At 36.7% G+C, this 14,578-nt stretch overlaps 2 protein-coding genes across 2 annotated transcripts; one reads left to right on the top strand and one right to left on the bottom strand.

The window, feature by feature from the left end:
* The first annotated feature begins 6,260 nt into the window (after nt 1-6,260).
* LOC148766475 (zinc finger BED domain-containing protein RICESLEEPER 1-like) lies at nt 6,261-7,326 on the top strand. Its single transcript, XM_088826742.1, has 2 exons — nt 6,261-7,032; nt 7,129-7,326. The coding sequence occupies exons 1-2, from the start codon at nt 6,285-6,287 to the stop codon at nt 7,170-7,172; spliced, it is 792 nt and encodes a 263-aa protein (XP_088682868.1). The 5' UTR covers nt 6,261-6,284; the 3' UTR covers nt 7,173-7,326.
* A 5,818-nt stretch (nt 7,327-13,144) lies between these two features.
* On the bottom strand, nt 13,145-14,020 carry LOC105950063 (uncharacterized). The gene is made up of 2 exons (XM_088827304.1): nt 13,556-14,020; nt 13,145-13,456 (listed from the first exon to the last, which is right to left on the bottom strand). Exons 1-2 carry the CDS (start codon nt 14,018-14,020, stop codon nt 13,145-13,147), a joined length of 777 nt encoding a protein of 258 aa, XP_088683430.1.
* Nucleotides 14,021-14,578: the final 558 nt, after the last annotated feature.

Raw genomic sequence — 14,578 nt, 5'->3', positions numbered from 1 at the left:
GACTCTGGACAACACAATTCAAGAAAAGATGAGATAGAGAAGACACGAAAAATCGAAGAACAACGAAAACAAAACAAAGACACGAAAAAAAAAAAGGATAGGTGAAACCTTTTTTTTTTGGAAATTGGCTCTAGTTACCAACTGATACAAACCCCGTAGAACTTGTTACGGGACCCAATAATCTTAGGCGGAAGCAAGAATGGAACGTCCAAAAAATGAAGGATTCGATTGGCGGAATTCGGAATATTGACCATGTAGCTATAGAGAGCTAGAAACCAATATTATCAAGATGGAAGTATTGACCCCGTGATTATAATGAATCACAAACCAATACTATATTGCTAAGAATAATTCACAAGAATCCACTCGCAAAATATCCCGAATAGTTGTTGAAGAACAACGAAGGAGAATTTTAATCTCTCAAAATAATTCTTAAAAATCGTCCCAAATAATAATGACCCTTAAACAACCTATTTATAAGTGTCAAAGAGACCCAATCTAACAAGGAAAATAAATCCTAACTTATCTATTATAAGGAAATAACGAAATAAACTAAATCTAGTCCAAATCGGACCTAAATAACAAGAAATAAATTTTCCAATAATAACATACGAAAATTAATAATAGTCATATTTTCCAAGTCACGTCTTCTTCAGCTGGATGACTAGACGGGCTCAAGTCCTTGAGCTCGGCTTGCTTCACAATCTGGCCCGATAATTCGCTACAATTAAGCTTAGCTGGGATCGAACTAGACTTCGTCGATTCTTCCTTTCGGAGCTCGTGTTCTACTAAGTTAAGCATGGCTGCTTCAATGCGCTTGGCCCGAGCTCGGGTAATCGGTCCTCTTGGCACATGCAGCTCGTCCAAGTCATCAACTCCTTCATCCAGCTCGGCACTACCTCGCGGATCGTATCATTTTCTCTCCTCTGTTTTCTTCTTCTTCTTTTTTCTCTATTTTCTCCGGCAATCTTCTCCCTGCCGCTGCCGCCGCCGCCACCAGAAGATGGAGAAAGAAAAAAGAGGAAGCACTTGTCGGCATGTGGAGGAGAAACACTCTTCTTTTGCAACAGCATGTTCCACCCCATCGGCATGTGGATGAAGAAGAAGAGGAACAGGCTATTGAGAAAGAAGAGGAAGAACTCGTCGGAGGAGGAGAATCAACGAAAATTCTTGATGAAGGTATTTTTTTTTGTGAACATTGAAATACATTTTTTTTTGTATGAATTATTTATTTTATTCTTGTTAATGATTAGTTGAATTGTGTGGTGCGATGGTGTGGTGATGATGGAGAGGCAGATTAAGGGTTTTTTGGTGGATCGGGCGGAGGACAGCGCGTGCGCAGAGTGTTGGGTTATCGAACACGTGTACGCAGCGAAAAACAAAAAAATTACATGAAATAAACAATTTAATTCACATAAACACATGCTCGACTCATATTAAGCAATTAATTACGTACCTTAACGCTTCCAGCGAAAATTAAGTACAACATGCGTATAATTAATTCAATAATAAATCATATAGCATGCTCGCAGTACATCATGAATTAATACAAACGATTATGTATAGCAATTCACGAAAGTTCATACTACGAATATAAACATATAATTTAATCTTATTAAATTAATATCTAATTAAAACGGATCCGAAAAATACCTCTTGAAGCATGAGGCAAACTCTTGGATAGAAGCAAATTGCCACGGAAACCAATCCGTGCAGTCGAGAGGAGCAACGGGGGTGCAGCGGCGACGGACACGCTCAATGACGGCGGCACGTGAGATCCACGCCCGGTCTTCAGGCGGCGCGTGCGGCGGTGCTTCGACGATGGCTTCTCGGCAATTTGGGTCCTTGGTCTTCCTCCTCTCGGATTTCACCTCGTATACTGAGATATACTAAATACGTGGCACTAGACACGCAAAAGTCAGAATAGACGGAAGAAAAAGACAAAGGAAAGAAGCTACCAATAGCAATCGGCGCGTGAGGCCGATTATGGCGACGGCGGCAATGGGGGAAGTGGAGAATCGGCCGAGGGTTGTGAAAGAGCGGCTAGAGTTTTCTATTGTGTGTTGTCTTGGTGCAAGACCTATAAATCATGTATTTATAGTGTCTTGTATAAAAGCCCTAACGGGCTTAAGTTGGACCGGGCCCAACAACTTAAGTTCTTTAGTCTTTACTCGCTCGTTTCTCACAACTCAATGATCGAAAAATTATAACGATTACATTTTCGGAATCATTGAAACGTTCTCGTCATTACGAGTCCCAATTCTCGATTTCCAATTTCCAAAAGTGGAAACCCTAATTCAGTGGACCTTCTAAATTTGGAAACTTACCAATTTTGAAATTAAAGTTCACTAAGATGTTCGCGTAGTTCTTTTCCTTTTCTTATTCTCATTCATAATTCCAAATTACGAATGTTGGACTCAATCACATTGACTTCCAATCATGCAAAGATTACATATTTTTATCTTTAACCGTTTATTCAAAGAACTCGAGTGCACGAGCAGTGTGACCCTCGATGGTTCAGGTGTAAGCTAGCAGTGGGTCCACAACCATTTTGTGGTTCAAACTCGTCCCTAGAGTTACGATTAAGATGAAGCTCGTTTCAACTTAATCACCCAACGAATTAAGATTGGCGTCTAGAAAATACGAGTCATGATTCCCAAGATACAAATGAAGTGCATGCAAGAACCTTTTGATATAGTTAACGTACAGTACGATCTCTTCAATTCATATGTCCCGATTAAACTAGAGGCATTGGTTCATCGAGACCACCTTAGTAGTTCAATAACTGTGCGATCGTTCTAAGTGTTGTAATCGGTATCGAATTCTCTAATCATCACTTAGTCAGCTCTGGCCAGGGACTTAAAGATTACAAACTATGAGAACACACATGACATCCAAGACTATTCTAGCGATCGAATCCCCGACTACAATGCACAGACCTCCCACTAGATTTCGGTCTGCACGAACACTGACCCTTGGGGCGGTCCTCGGTGGAACTCAGGGACAGGTCACGAAACAGCTGGTCCTCAAGTGAAGTTACGGTGATGTCTAGGTCTTAAGGATTAATGGTGTACAACTATACCATAGAGATCTCTACACGATTATTGAGAACAACTTAGAGATTTCAAGGGTGATGGAGTTCAGTGAACTCGTCAACTTACGAGCACCCACTTATGCATGCGGATATCACAATACCGTTTACTGATGAGACGCAGTACACACACACTAAGTGCTAGTCTATTAATGGGAAACGCCGATATCCTCATTGGTGGCGTAACCCTTCGACTAGGAACACGTTTAACAATTATAATACATAAGTAAATATCTCACGATCCTAAAAGATCAATTACAAGTACTTGTAATAAGTGTAACGACTATATCTATGTTTGAACAGGGGACAAAGATATAGAATGCGAATGTGTTTTATCATTAATACTAAAAATGATTATTTACTACAAGAATAAATGGAAAGACCACAGCGACAAGTTGGCTTGTTGGTCACTCGACTATGCTCTGGTAGTCGATTAAGGTTGATCGACTCCATTTTTTTTTTGTTTATTTATTCCAATTGTATAAATCATTTATAATGTTTGTATATTTTTTGTTTTTGTAATATATAGTTTATTATGCATTTTTTCGCAGTTGTGATTTGTTATCTTTAGTAGCAGATTCTTAATCAACTATGCTTCATATCATAGTCGATTAATATGCTTCATTGACTCCAATTTTTTTTTTTTATTCATTCCAATTGTATAAATCAGTTATAATGTTTGTATATTGTTTGCTTTAGTAAAATATAGTTGAGTTTGCATTTTTGTAGTTGAGATTTCTTAAAATTAGTAGTCGGTTCCTTAATCGACTATAGTTCATCATAGTCGATTTAATATACTTCATAGTCGATTAATATACCTGATGGAGAAAAAAAGTTAAAAAACGAAAAAAAAATTAAAAAAAATGAATTTAAAAAAAAATAATAATAATAAAATAAAAATAATTAAAAAAAAAAACACGGCTGGGTCATGGGCGCATAGTGTTGATGAAGTGGCAAAAAAAGGGGATATAATTGGGAAAATGAGTGGTTGAAATTAGGAGTGGGTTTTTCTCAAATGGTGCAAAATAGTTTGGGTCTCTCCCTATTAGCGGCGACTAGGGTTTTGGCAGGAGGCGATTCGGGTGAGGAGTCACTGGCTGTTTGGTTTAAAATTCGTATCATTTCCCAGCTATAGCCTCTCTCTCTATCTCTCGATCTCGTAGTGTTTATTGATTTTTGAATGTTTTGATGTTTCTTCAATTTTTGTTGATTTGTACTAAAATATTTTTTTTTTGTTTTGATTTTGCAATTGCAGCTTAATGAAAGTCATTGGTCATCTCCTTGAAGGTGCCAAAAATTTGGTTGAAGTTACACCTGCTTCAAGTTACAATGTTCGACAGACTGTATACATTACTCTACATTACTATATATTATTATACATTACTGGTTACATGTAGTTACATATGCATATATTTGTGTATTTTCAATTTGTATTTTATTGGTTCTGAGGTGATTTATAATAAAAATATTGAAATTTGTAAATTTTTTTTGTTGGGAATTATGAATTTCTTTTGTATAAGCCAGTATTCGTGTGTGTATACAATTGATCGACTAAAAAATTGGGGTATAAACAAAACATAACTTCGAATTACTATAGTTTACTACAGTTACATTACATGTAGTTAGATTTAGTTTTTTTCAATACAAAACATATTGATTTGAAAAAAAAATTAAAAACAAAAAGTTATAAAGAATTATAAAAACTAATATATATATAAGTATATATATTTAACAAATGGGTTTATTTAAGAAATAAATAAATCAGCAAAAATGCTAAATGCAGGACCAGAAATGTTGAATGCAGTTTTGCCGAAAATTACATATAAGGGTAGTATAGTACTTTCAACTCTTCAGGGGTATGTCAAAAGATGATTTTGGCTTGAGTTTATCCTAGTTTATTTGATAGCTAGAGGGAATGTAAAATAAGCCCTTTATAATACATATAAATGGCAGGCCGGCAATCTATACCTGAAAGATATAAATTAATATATACATGTAATTTAACATATGACTTTTCCACACAAGAATATTATATATGTAATTCATATATTCAAACTCCATAGTAATATGTTTAATATCCTTGATTGAAGTATAATTTTGATTTTTTCATAAAGTGAACATATTTGAAATGAATTAATCGGAATATATATAATTGTAATTAATGATATCTAAGAATAAATTAATATCATCTCCATAATTAAGTATTGTGAAATTATATATATTGTAATTTGTAATTGACATTAATTGATCACTTTTGTATAAGATATTATGAAATATGAAAATGATATCCATCAAATTAGTACAGAAAATAATAATATATTATAGTAAGTTGGTAAGTTAATCAATGTGTGTCTATAATGGACTAAGTGCATTAAATAACTAATTAATGTGTGTCTATTAATATGGTCATAATAACGGAACAAAAATTGTTACGTTGGATATGAGGTGGATGCCACATAGATATGTCACATGCCCAATTCTTAAGTTACGGGGGTTTCAATTTATATATTATATTAATATTGTATTTGACTTGTATGATCATATAAACAAATAAAAAAGAAGTAAAGGGTTTCTTGTATTTTGGATTGAAGGAATTTTTTTTATATAAAATTCTAAAAAGTTATGATTTTTTATTCGAATTGGAAGTTATTTATATATATATATATATATATATATATATATATATATATATATATATATATATATATATATATATATATATATATATATATATATAATAGTTTTTTAGAAATGAAAATTGTTCATTTAAAAACAACTCGGTTGTGCAAGATGGTTTGAAAGCTAAAAGGGAGAGTATGGCTATAACTCGTATAAGAGGGGCTGTGAAGTTTATACGGAGCTCTCCAGCTAGGTTCCAAAAGTTCACCAATTGTGCACAACTCGAAAATCTTGAGTCAAATAAAATGTTGTGTCTTGATGGACCAACTAGGTGGAACTCGACATACTTGATGTTGGAAGCTGCTACATCCCTTAAGAAAGTCTTTCAAGCATATGAAAATGAAGAAAACTCTTTTATAATCGAACTTGATGATGGGGTGCCTAATCGGCATGACTGGGATAGAGCTACTCTCTTGTTGAAGTTTTGAGTCATTTCTATAATCTAACTCTCAAAATTTCAGGCTCTTTATATGTGACAACCAATCTTGTTTTCAAAGAAATCAGTGCAATATCTATGTTGCTTACTACGTGGTTGAATAGTGATGACTTTGAACTAAGTGAGATGGCAAAACAAATGAAGGAGAAGTACGACTTGTATTGCGGGCCGGTTCACAAAATGAACAGGATTATATATTATGCGGTGATTCTTGATCCACGTCGTAAATGGGCTTATATGGAGTTTTCATTTGACAAGATGTACCCTTCTCTATCGACGCCGATGGGTCAGGTTGTAAATCCAATGCGTGGAGAAATGAAGCAAGGAGTTCTTCAAGATTTTAAAGAGTTGTTTGACGAGTATGTTCGAATCCATGGTGGTGCGGTCCGATCAAGTTCCGGTCAAATAGCAATTAATGAGAGTTCACTTCAGAGCTCGAGTCGGGATGGTTTATATGACCTGGATAATGAGTTTGAGAAGTCCAAGAAAGGAAAAGATAAAAAAGAAAGGTACGAGTTAGCTAAGTACTTGAATGAGGATTGTGAACATGGTGGGCCAGACTTTGATATCTTGAAGTGGTGGAAGGTAGAAGCTCATAGGTTTCCAATTCTTTCTAAGATGGCTCGTGACATTCTAGCAGTTCCAGTCTCTACCGTTGCTTCAGAGTCTGCATTTAGCACGGGAGGACGAATTCTTGATGCTTTTAGGAGCTCTTTATCTCCTAGAATAGCTCAAGCTCTTCTTTGTACTCAGGATTGGTTCCGATCGGATTCAAAGCCAGTATCTGTGGAAGAGGACTTATACGAGCTAGATAGACTTGATAAAGGTAAATTATTTTTTCTTATTTTTCTCATTAATTTCCATCCATACTTTTTAAAAGATATTATGATACTTACACTTATGATTTTGTTTATTGTTATAGAGTTGGTAGCACTTGGAGCTGATTCGTCCGTTCTCGATTCATAAACTTTTGGCTTAGTTATTTGGTCCATTTGGAGTTATTTTGTTAATTTTGCAACTGATTTGCATTTTGCATCCATAAAGTTTGCTGTGTGTTTGTGGTGTTTATGTTTGACATGTGCAAACATATTTTATGATTTTGTTAATGGTGAATGACTTTATTATTGCTTCAACAGTATTACAGGTTGGTTTCCATCTATTTTTATTTTTGAGAATGCAAAAATAAAAAAACTCTATTTTTAGACAAAATTTGGGATTTCCCGGTCCCAATCCCGAATTCCCGAAATATTTAGGGATCCCGATACACTCGGGATTAAAAAGTTTGCGACGGGATTGGGATTTATAATTCCTATCCCGAATCCCAAAATCCCGATCCCGAATATCCCGAAATACCGAAATCCCGTCCCGAACTCACCCCTAATGCTAATTGTAGCGGAACAATTGACTTATTTGCAGCGGTACTTTCATTTCACCTTTTTCCAACTTTTTAAAAAAACGCAAAACGCTCTCAACTTAAAAAAGTCGAAAAGAAAGAATTTATTGTTTATTTGATAAATAAACTACCCGACAACAATAAATAAGATAATGGCCAATTCGGATGAGTTCTACGAGGTAAAATCAAAGAAATTAGTGGAATTTATATTTTTCTACGGTAATATCGTGTTGTGCTGCACGAAAACCCAATTATTTTGGGTTTCCCGTGCTACGCAACACGGGACAATCAAAAAAAGAAAATCGAAAAAATTGGTTGAATCGTCCTGTGGAGAACGGGAAAACGGAGTTCCCGTGCCCTAGAGGACGGAACATGTGTTTCCCGTGCCCTAGAGGACGGGAAACACGAACAATCGTGCCCTAGGGCACGAGAACCCCATTTTTTTTTTACTTTTTTTTTCATTCATAGTGTTATTAATATACTAATTATTATTTTTTATACCTTGGTAGGCTAGTGAAGGTGATTTTGACGATGAGTTGGCAATTGAATATGACAATGAATACGAGGATCCCAACATGTGTTGTGGTGTTCCTCAAAACACACCAACAACTTCTGAGGATCACAGTCAATATTTCAATGTGGATGTTGAGTTTAAGAATTTGTGGTATGGGCAAAAAAAACGGCTGCTACTCACGGTCATCGATTGATAGTAACTTCAAGGGAGAAAAACATTTATGTAGTAATTAGATGTCATGTGTCTGGGAAGGGACGTGAAAAACGAACCAAAGGTGTGAAGCAACGAAATGTGGGAACAAAGAAATGTGGCTGTCCGTTTCGTATATACTGTAGCGGAATCGATACGATGGACTATGGCGAATGAATTTAAATAATGGATCCACACTCACACGACGCTACCGTATCTTATCGGACGAGGAGCAGATAGTCGTTTGACATCAGAAGAATACGAGGTATTGAAGTTACTTAGAAGGAGCCACGTGAAGCCGGCATTAATTATGGATCGATTGATGAAGGATAATCCGCAGACATTGACGAGCGTGAAACATGTCTACAACCAACTTGAGAAGATAAAAAAAGAGAATATGGCGGGGAAGACTATGATACAACCCGGGATGTCGAACCTTCAAGAATCTGGGTATGAATATTGGTATCGAACTAATGAAGCTGGTGATACACTTACTGATTTGATGTTTGCCGCTCCTATTTCACTGAAACTTTTGCGGTTATTCTCTCACGGTATATTGATGGACTGCACTTACAAAACCAATAGGTATGTTGTTAATTAGTATTTAGTATTGGGTTATTGTGCATTGATTGCATTTTATATTTATGTTTTTACGTAGGTATGAGATTCCACTTCTGGAAATAGTTGGAATCACCCATGTTGGTTACAATTTTACAATTGTTGTTACTTTCATGTCACATGAAGATGCATACATATATTCATGGGCTTTGAGTTGTTTGAAATGTGCATTGGGGGGGCTGGTACCTGATGTGATATTGACGGATCGTGAATTATGACTCATTAAAGCAATGCCCCAATTTTTTTCAGATTCTGCACATTTCTTGTGTCTGTTTCACATCAATAGAAACTTGGAAAAAAATGCATCGAAATTTATTGGTAGTACTAAACATGGGGTTATATTCCGGCGCGGACATTGGGCAACATTAGTGGAATAAAAAACAGAAGAACATTACTATGAAAATTACGAGAAAATGGTTAGATGCTATGGTTGTTACTCCAAACTGATATCATACCTTAACAATACTTGGCTAATATACAAGAAAAAATTCATTAAAGCATGGACTAATAAGATTTTGTATTTTGGGAACCCGTCGACTAATAGGTATTTTCGGTTTTATTTTTGGCTTGTATTTTATATTATATTGTTGGTGTTTTTAGTTATTAGTTGTTATTTTAATGGCTATCAACATGGTGGAAAGTTCTCACAGTTCATCGAAGAGTTGGATTAATGCTTCTACCGGCGCTGTGAACACCATTCAATATCAACTTGATTCCGCAGTCGAGTATCAACTTATCAAGATCAAGGGTGAGTTTTCAAAATGCAGCTTAATCACGATACATAAAGCATCGTATCCGGTATTTCAGGGTTTGATATGCAAATTCACACATGATGCATTAAATTTGCTTGATGATGACCTCGGTAAACTGGGGGCTAGAAGACCCATCTATTTGTGATCACGTTCTGTGGGTTACTCATGGACTTCCATGTGCGTGCCAAATTTCGTTGAAAATCTAGCAACGTGATACGTTTATAACTATGGATCTACATCCATTTTGGAGTACCATGCACGTTGAAGAACCAGAAATAACCGAAGCACAGATAGACCGCAATTTATGAGAGACCGGATATTCAGACTAGCCACTGAAGTGTTACAAAAAGATTACATGACTCAAAAAATGATTGTTGATTACATGAATAGCCCTATTAATCCAGACACCATCCACTTGGTTGAGCCTGCATATGTTAAACCGAAGGGAAGGCCAAAGGATAAACCGACGAAGAGAGATAAATCCGGTTGGGAGTACCCACCATTCCCGCCGAAGTCTTCTACTGATGAAGAAAAGGGTCAATCGTCTGCAGGTTCTAAGGTTCGAAAAAATACTTCTACCGGAACCCCACCATCGAAAGTAACCGATCCCGCTCCCGGTCACGGACGGGGGCGGGGTCGAGGGAGTGGTAGGTCAAGTGATGAATCTACTGCCAATCAGAATCGTATGCCGAGGCCTCGAAAGGAACCGGGCGAGGAGCTCAATTGCAGATCTTACATCCCAGGTTTTGTGGCAGGATCTATTGTGTCGTATGTTAATGTTGCCGCAGATGGAAATTGTGGGTACAAATGTGTTGCAGAAAAAGTGTTCCGAGATCAGCATTGATGAAGTCGTATGAGGAGAGATTTAATTTCTTATATGTCAAGCGATTTGGTACGTACGCATCGCAAAATGGTCAAGATGTGGTTGGCAAGAAGGAAAGTGTGGTCCGGACAAATGGATGTCATTTCCGGATATGGGAATGTCGATAGCGACGAAATACAATGCGGCTTTGGTCTTATACTCTGTCGGCAGAATTACGACCTACTTACCTCTAGTAGGTCCGGGTGAATTGTCTCATATGATCTATATGGTGTTGTTAGAAAACCATTTTTTCTTTATCCAGTTACCGGTTAATTGTCCTCTACCACCTATCACTCCACAGTGGCGATCTATTAGAGCCGCAAATCTTGCCCACTTGTCGGAAATGTTCAAAGAACACCTATATATGTAGCGTCGTTTATCTAGGTTGAGATAGGCTTTTCAACTTTATTTGTATTTTATTTTAGTTGGTATGTATTTGAACCTTGTAGTATTTTATTTTAGTAGGTATGTATTTGAACCTTGTATTATTTTATTTTAGTTGCTATGTCTTTGAACCTTGTAGTATTTTATTTTAGTTGGTATGTATTTGAACCTTGTATTATTTTATTTTAGTTGGTATGTACTTGAATCTTGTAGTATTTTATTTTATTTCTCGCAACTTAAATAAATAACATAATTAAAAATCAAACTAAAACATAAATAATAGTTTAACAAAAAATAAAAGTGTACAAAAACAAAACATAAGATTTTCAGAAAATAATAATCTAAAAGTAGCGAACCGGAACCCGAAAAATAACAGAAAACAGTAAAAGTAAATAATAGCGAGTCCAAATAACAGATAAAATGTCAAAGTAACGGATCGTTAGTCTACTGTCTACCCCTAGACCTCCTCGGGGTGCCACCCATGCCACAAGGTCGCCGACGCGGTGGTAGCATCTCCATAAAGTCGTCGTCGGAATAATCTCAAGTCTGAGGTGGGGGTAAGCCGAGAAAACGTGCGTGCAGCTCCACACGGGGCTGTAACTGCACACGTAGATGTTCGGGTATCTCGTGCATGTACGGGTGGATGATACGTACGATGTCATAGACGTCTGGCTGAATAGGAGGCGGACGTACGATGGGTGGTGGTCCTTGTGGCGCTCGATCCCTATTGATGACGTATTGATGCGTGCGAGACACGTACCAGTCCATGTACCCAGAAGCATCTCACGGCAGCCAGGCTAATGTCCTATCCTCCATTGTAATCGAGCTACCAGTCAGGTCCATCCACTTCTCGCCTGGAGGATTGTACCGTACCTCGTATGTCTGACCTCCAAGCGTGCCACGTAGGCATGACTCTCTAGACTGAATGTAGCACTGTGGTATGGTCTGTCTAAAGCCGAACTGCCGTAGGACGCGATCTGGCAAATATGGCTCGATAATCTCCATAAACTGTATACATTTGTAGTACAGTGTATGCAGAACGCATATATGTACGTGCGGACCGTAAGGCATCCAGTCAATCTGGTAAATTAGATTTACGCAATAACAATTAGATTTACATAATAATAAATACTAAATACATCAACCGAACAATAAATAATAAATTCAACAATTAAAATACATACCTGATCAGCCTGCATATAATCAATCATCCTTCGGACCGAGAACAAGTCCGAAAATACCCTTGTGTGGTTTCCATTTCAGGAAACAAGGCTGCATCTCCCAATAATCCGGATTAATAGGTGCTCGGAAAGGGCAGAAGTACTCATAAATCCAGCACTATAAATAAACGAGATTATATTATATTAGTACCTAAGTTATACTAATTGATACTACATTATTAACATAATATATTATATTATACAATATATTATATTAAATTAAAATTATATTACACTAGATTATATTATATTAGTACCTAAGTTATACTAATTAATACTACATTATTAACATAATATATTACAATATATTATATTAAATTAAAATTATATTACACTAGATTATATTACATTAGTACCTAAGTTATACTAATTAATACTACATGTTTAACATAATATATAAAAAACATATTATATTAAATTAAAATTATATTACACTAAATTATATTATATTAGTACCTGAATTATACTAATTAATACTACATTAGTAACATAATATATTAAAATATATTATATTATTACAATATATTATATTAAATTAAAATTATATTATACTGGATTATATTATCTTAGTACCTAAGTTATACTAATTAATACTACATTATTAACATAATATATTAAAATATATTATATTATTAAAATATATTAAATTAAAATTATATTACACTAGAATACCAGGAGCAGTAACGTGCATCCATGTTACCCTTTTCACGTGAGTTCTACTAGACATACCCAACTGCTGGTATAAAATGAGCTAAGACAGCTGCACCTCAAGCATACTCGCCGACGTGCTCAAGATCAAAAGAATATCTCATCCACGTTGGCTTGAACCTTTCTACACTCCGGTCGGGAAACAAAGCCATACCGATCAAAAACGTCAAAAATCCTACCACTTTCTGCCGACAAGACCGGGACCGATTGCGTACACGCTCAACAAACTCCGACCATTTTATTCCACTATTGCCGAGCTTGGCATGCGCCTCGGCCAGGTCCAAATCAAAAACCTCTACTAGCAATCACCGTAGACTGATAGACCGTCGATACACAACCCCAATATAAATACAACATCATGCAGGGTGATCGTCATCTCACCCAAACGCATGTGGAAACTGTTCGTCTTCGGCTGCCACCTCTCTATAAATGCCTGCATGAGTCCCTTGTCCACATTTTTTATGTAGAAGTGCTCGAGTGAGTCCAGGCCAGATACCTCCAGTAGCTCTAACTCATCTTGCCCGTAAGGAGCCATGAGTTTCTTCAGCTCATCCTTCTTAAAAGCATTTAGCGCAATAATCCTAGACTCACATCGTCCAACGCTACGCTTCTGTAGAATTTCAAATTTAATTAGAAAATGTATATTAATAGAAAAAGAAATAAAATATATAAAAATAAATATATATAAACTTTCATGTCCTGCCCAAACGTAGTAGGCAATATGACTCTTGAAGCTAGGAATCATCCTCCAATCAGCCGGTCCTCCTGGAGCCGGACCATGTAACACAATTGGACCACTGAAAGTATCGAACTCGTACCGAGACTTGCGTGCGCGCGGAGTCGGGACGGGAACATCATCAAAATCGCTCGCCACAGGGTTCTGCTCCTCGTCGTGTTTCTCGTAGGGGATACGGGAATCTTCCCGTAAAGATCGAATGCTACCCGCCATAGATCTCGAACTCCGGTCTACGTGGGGTATCTCGTCCACGATGGGTAAATCAGTGCCCCGCTCAATAACTCTCTTACGCCGGTGAGATGCAGTCATACGAATGCGCTCGGCTTCCGCCGCGGCTTCCCCGCCTCCCCGGCCGCCATATCGAAATTTAATTTTCGAGACTTTATCCGAACTCGAAGAAGCACTCATAATCCCTTTCCCCTTGTCCTGACGTGCCATATGTAAAAAATAAACAAATTAATTAAATATAAAAATAAAAAATAAATAAATAAAACTTGAAGCTCCCGTTCTGCAGAACACGGGAACTTAAAGATTATTCAAGTTCCCGTGTTCTGCAGAACGGGTGCTTCAAGAATTTTGAGTCCTCCGTTCTGCAGAACATGGGAACTTGAATAATCTTCAAGTTCCCGTGTTCTACGGGACGGGGGATGCATATTTAAATTATTATTTTTTTCGAAAAAAAAAATTCAAAATTTTTTTTGAGTCTCCCGTTTTCTGGAGCACGAAAACTCGAAGAACTCAAGTTTCCGTGCTCTGGAGAACGGAAGATTCAAAACACTTGAATCCTCCGTTCTGCAGAGCACATAAACTTGAAGTTTCTTCGAGTTCTCGTGCTCCAGAAAACGGGAGCTTCAAAATTTTTAATTTTTTTTTTAAATTTGGCTAGATCTAATCCTAAACATGTGTTTTTACCTAAATTGTAAATAAAACTAATTAAAAGTAGTGGGATATTGAAAATTTACCGGAATCGAGCCTCGTTTGCTACGGATTCAAAGT

Source organism: Erythranthe guttata, chromosome 12 (assembly GCF_056151865.1).
Source record: "Erythranthe guttata isolate IM_541 chromosome 12, IM_541, whole genome shotgun sequence".
NCBI lineage: Eukaryota > Viridiplantae > Streptophyta > Magnoliopsida > Lamiales > Phrymaceae > Erythranthe > Erythranthe guttata.
The sequence above is the reverse complement of the archived record's forward strand: the minus strand, read 5'-3'. Positions and strand labels throughout refer to the sequence as shown.